This window comes from Pyxicephalus adspersus, chromosome 8 (assembly GCF_032062135.1).
Source record: "Pyxicephalus adspersus chromosome 8, UCB_Pads_2.0, whole genome shotgun sequence".
Classification (NCBI taxonomy): domain Eukaryota; kingdom Metazoa; phylum Chordata; class Amphibia; order Anura; family Pyxicephalidae; genus Pyxicephalus; species Pyxicephalus adspersus.
Window position 1 is genome coordinate 63,055,176 of NC_092865.1, and position 4,577 is coordinate 63,059,752.

Below are 4,577 nucleotides of genomic sequence, written 5' to 3' on the forward strand. Positions count from 1 at the left end.
CAATATACTAAAACCATTAGTTACAATTAATATGTTAAAAATAAAAAATAATGTAAATTAGCCTCTAGGTCCACCACTCAACAAGATAACAAAGTTTTTATCCAAAATAGGCTTTATAGCCTGGTTCCACTCCAATTTATATATGTATTTATATGTATTCTTCCAACAAATAGGAATGTATTTATTACTATATATTATTGTCACATCATTATATCAAAACCTCCAACTATTGTACTATACATTTGTTTTCAATGATTTTACCCTCACCCTAAGCTGATTACAAATATACTTACTTTTTACTTTTATGTATATATATTTGGCCAGAGCTTAAGTAAAATAAGCCGGTAAAGATTTTCTTTGTCTCCACCATTGTCACTACCTAGTTATTTACAAACTAGAACAATTCAACTATGGGTTTCAAATAATTTACTCTGGAAACGCAAAATTATTTTTTGATATATACAAGGTTTTCTTTATTCTTTTAAAAGCAAAAAACAAGAATAAAAGATACAAAAAATTAAATGTAATCCCCAAACAAGTCCTGTCAACATGTATACAAAGAAAAAGTTATTTGTTACATTTATCACTAAAATGATGTTCCTGGTATTAGCTCTATAAACAGCAAAATTAAAAAAATATAAAAATAATCAGAAATTGATAAAAAAAATTTAGATAAAGACTTAAGAGAGTGTAAGGAATTAATTTGAGATTTAAATAGAGGTTAAATATAATTAAAGCAAGCAGATATACTAAAACTCTTTCAATTAATCATATCATACGTTATTCTAACAGTAATTTACTCCAAGAGAATTCAAAACTGTTATACCAAAAATTAATTATACTATATATATATATTGAATTCATTTAAAGTTATTAATTTATTGGAATATTTTTGATCTTTAGATTTGTTGGCTCTAATATAGATCGTTATTCTGGATTTTTCCCCTTTAGTTTGAATTATTGCTACTGTTAGTAACACACTTCCTGAAAATGTCCTCGAACTTTCGATAGGTCTGCTAAATTTTGGCGAAAACGATTTCGCAGAACCATCGGAGGTTCGAGGAAATTACAGGATGATTTCCACGGCTGCATTCATTCGTGAGCATAACCGTGAAAGTCCTCCTGTCTGTGTGTTCTCCGGGCACTAGAGGTTAATTGAAGACAAGTCTCCCAAATCATCAACTCTAGTGCCCTGTGATTGGCTGAGGAAAGGAAAATCTTGATGACTCTTGAGCTGTCATCAGGGTTTACTTTCCTCAGCCAATCAGAGTGCACTGGAGGAGATGAATGGGGAGCCTTGTCCACATTTAACCTCTAGTGCCCAGGGATCCCAAACTGACAGGAGGAGTCCCGCGGTTGTGCGCATGAATGAATGCAGCTGTGGGAATCATCACAGGATGATTCCCACGTCTGCATTCATTGATGAGCACAGCTGCGGTACTCCTCCTGTCAGTGTGAGTCCCGCGGCTGTACTCATGAATGAATGGATGATTCCCACGACTGCATTCATTCATTAGCAGAGCTGTGGGACTCCTGTGTTCTTGGATAGAGAATCTTCATCCAACAACACATACTACAGTTTTGGTAGGGCTGCAAGAGCAATCAGCTGACAGCTCCGCTCCCCTGTATGCTCTTGCAGGCCCCGAAAAATTTGAATTCGATGGCGGAATTCACAACAATTTACGTGTTCGGTAAGGGAGAAAGGCCCAATTTGCAGTGAGATTGAATTTACAAATCTCGCTCGTCCCTAGTGACAGCATCCATACTGTATCCATGGAGAAGCACCATTGCCACCTTAAACAAGTTTACAACCTCCCTTTCCGTCCTTTCCATTACACAGAGATCGGGTGTTCTTTAGTTCAATGAACATAGCTAGGAAAGATGATAACAGTGTTGAATATAGCGGATCGAGAGATATTTGTAAATGTATTTAGCTTGAAAAAAAAAAAGAAAATCAAGCAACCACCACATCTAAGGATCTGGCAAGCTAAAAAAATATTATATTTTTCTTTTCTTCAATTCATTGTCAAAGTCATGTTTCGGCTTCTACACAATAGTGCTATATATGGAGGTAGATAAGTTTTACTAGGTTGAGTGAATATGGTGATTTGTATCACTTATCCATTTATCTGTATTGGAAAATCCATTTTTTTTCATTTATTTTGCATACGATTGGATATTTTATGTGAACATAGCTTTATTATATTCACAAAGGTAAATTAATATCCTCTACTCTTTGGTAACTGAACATGCCTCTTACCTGAAATTTCCTGTACCAACACAGATTCTAAAGTCTGCACTTCTGTAAATGCCTCTTCTGATCATACATAATTATATTTAGCAAGTAATAAATAACTCATCTCCATTTTGTGTCTTCCAAAATTGACACGCCATTGAAATACAATGAGATAATTTGCAAAGTAACACCTGACACATCCCAAAATTCCAAGCTAGCTCCCAATATACAAATCCTTCTTTCTATTCTGGAACTGAATACCATACAACCCATGCTACAAACACATACATCAGCTGGGTGAAACAATAAAAAGTACAGTAGTTGCCTTTTATCTTTGGGAAAAATTACTTTTGGCAGAAAAAAATGTTTAAATTCTACCAGTTATCTAGCATTGATTACTATCATGTGTGCTTCAAACCATTATGAATTTGAAATAGGTCAAACCTATGTTAACATCCCATATGTTCAAGGAATGCCCATATATACCCAAAGAAGTGTAAGTCAGGAAAACAAGGTATTCGGTACATCTCTGTAATACATGTGAACATTGTCCTTGTTTTGTCTGTTTAAAAGCACTGCTAATACAGAAACATAGCTATTGATTTGCCAGAATTCCAATAAGTTGCTAATTGCTGGTTTGCCTCTCCTGAACCAGTATCCCTAGCAATGTTATCATCCCTTCTCCCATGCTGAACTACAGTGATTTTTTATGTTAACATTCTCCTGTATTTATATATAATATTATGCAGTACTGATTGGAGTCATAGTCATGTATAACTGTTCCTCAGAGGGGCTCACAATCTTTTGTCCCTAACACTGTCCCTAACAGTCTAGGGCCAAAATATGGAGAATGACAATTACCTTGAATGGATGTTTTTTGGGATATAGGAAGACACACATGGGGAGAAGATACAAACTCAATGCAGGTAGTGTCCTGGGTAGTAAAGAGATTTAAACCTGAGACTATTTCTGCAAGACCAGATTGTCAGCCACTGAGCCACCTGTGTTATGGATACAGCAATAGAGAAATGAGCAGGACTGACAACACTGCTTGAGATATATGAAAGATGTTTTGTCCACATACATATAACTTAGTCTAATTCAATCCTGTGTTTTTTTTTTCTGTAGGTGGCCTGCTGTTAGCTTCATGTGCCATACTGGTGGTCCATATGGCATTGGGGTGCCCTGACATATGCACATGCCAGATCTCTTCAAGGACAGTGGACTGTAGTTACAGAGGACTTCTTGAAATACCAAGTCATTTGCCATCACAAACACAAATTCTCTATCTGCAGGGGAATCAAATACGGGCTATAAACCATACATCTTTTATGAACATTGCAAGCTTGAGGATTTTAGACTTGTCTAATAACTCCATCTCAAGAGTGCCGCCATATGCCTTTCACTTCCTTCGTTCTCTGCAAGTTCTGAATCTCACCAACAACCTCATATATCATCTTGAAGGCCAGGTTTTTACACCTCTTATGGCGCTAAGAGAACTGGATTTGTCTTATAATAACCTCAGTGCTTTACCAGAATCTTTGGGAAACAATTCTCGGAACTTGACCTTCTTGGGAGTAAGAAATAACCAACTGCAGAAAGCTGACCGTTGGGTCCTGGAGACCTTTACAAATCTAAAAGTTCTGCTTGCAAGGTCCAACCCCTGGCAATGTAACTGCCCTGCTCTGAGCCTAAAGCTCTGGCTGGAGAATTTTTTATATAAAGGTCAGTAGGCAAAAAAAACTACATAGCTGGCAATCATAGCACAATGGAAAGTTTAACACAACAAATGTTGTCACATTGACTTAACATGTAATCCCTCTGTCCTAATAATAGCAGAATGTTATTACTGAACAAATTGTCATCGCTGGAGGTCAGGCGAACGAGAAGGGAAAAATAAACTACTCTACATCCACATCCATCATTTTACACTTGATTGTAGGTGACCTGTTACAGTATAGACATGTCAGTGGCTAAGGAACGGTAGTTTCAAATTCAGCCAGCATCATATTTTCACAGCTCATCAGCCAAATATTTAATTGCATTTTTTAGTTTTTCTCCTCTGAGATTAAATTACAAGTAGTGTTTCCCAAGGTATGTTTAAACATCTTTCTATTATGGGTATTAGTTTTTGGAGGAATGCCATAAGAAACACATTTTTTGGTATTTGGGAAAGAATAGGGAGAGGATTAGCATTTATGTAATAGTCTGCAAGAATTATCATGCAGTTACAGTCAATCTATTTGTGTGCCTATGTATTTCAAGGAGTATTTCATCTATCTATCTATCTATCTATCTATCTATCTATCTATCTATCTATCTATCTATCTATCTATCTATC

The 4,577-nt window shown here is 36.0% G+C and overlaps 2 protein-coding genes across 4 annotated transcripts in view; one reads left to right on the plus strand and one right to left on the minus strand.

The window, feature by feature from the left end:
* Positions 1 to 4,577, minus strand: part of CACNA2D3 (calcium voltage-gated channel auxiliary subunit alpha2delta 3) — a 547,059-nt gene that overhangs the window by 109,666 nt on the left and 432,816 nt on the right. The window lies entirely within an intron of this gene.
* The window catches only part of LRTM1 (leucine rich repeats and transmembrane domains 1), a 20,235-nt gene that overhangs the window by 7,174 nt on the left and 8,484 nt on the right, over positions 1 to 4,577 (plus strand). Inside the window, exon 2 of the mRNA XM_072420935.1 lies at positions 3,365 to 3,961. Within this exon, the coding sequence (XP_072277036.1) occupies positions 3,365 to 3,961 (597 nt within the window). The remainder of the gene's footprint in view (positions 1 to 3,364; positions 3,962 to 4,577) is intronic.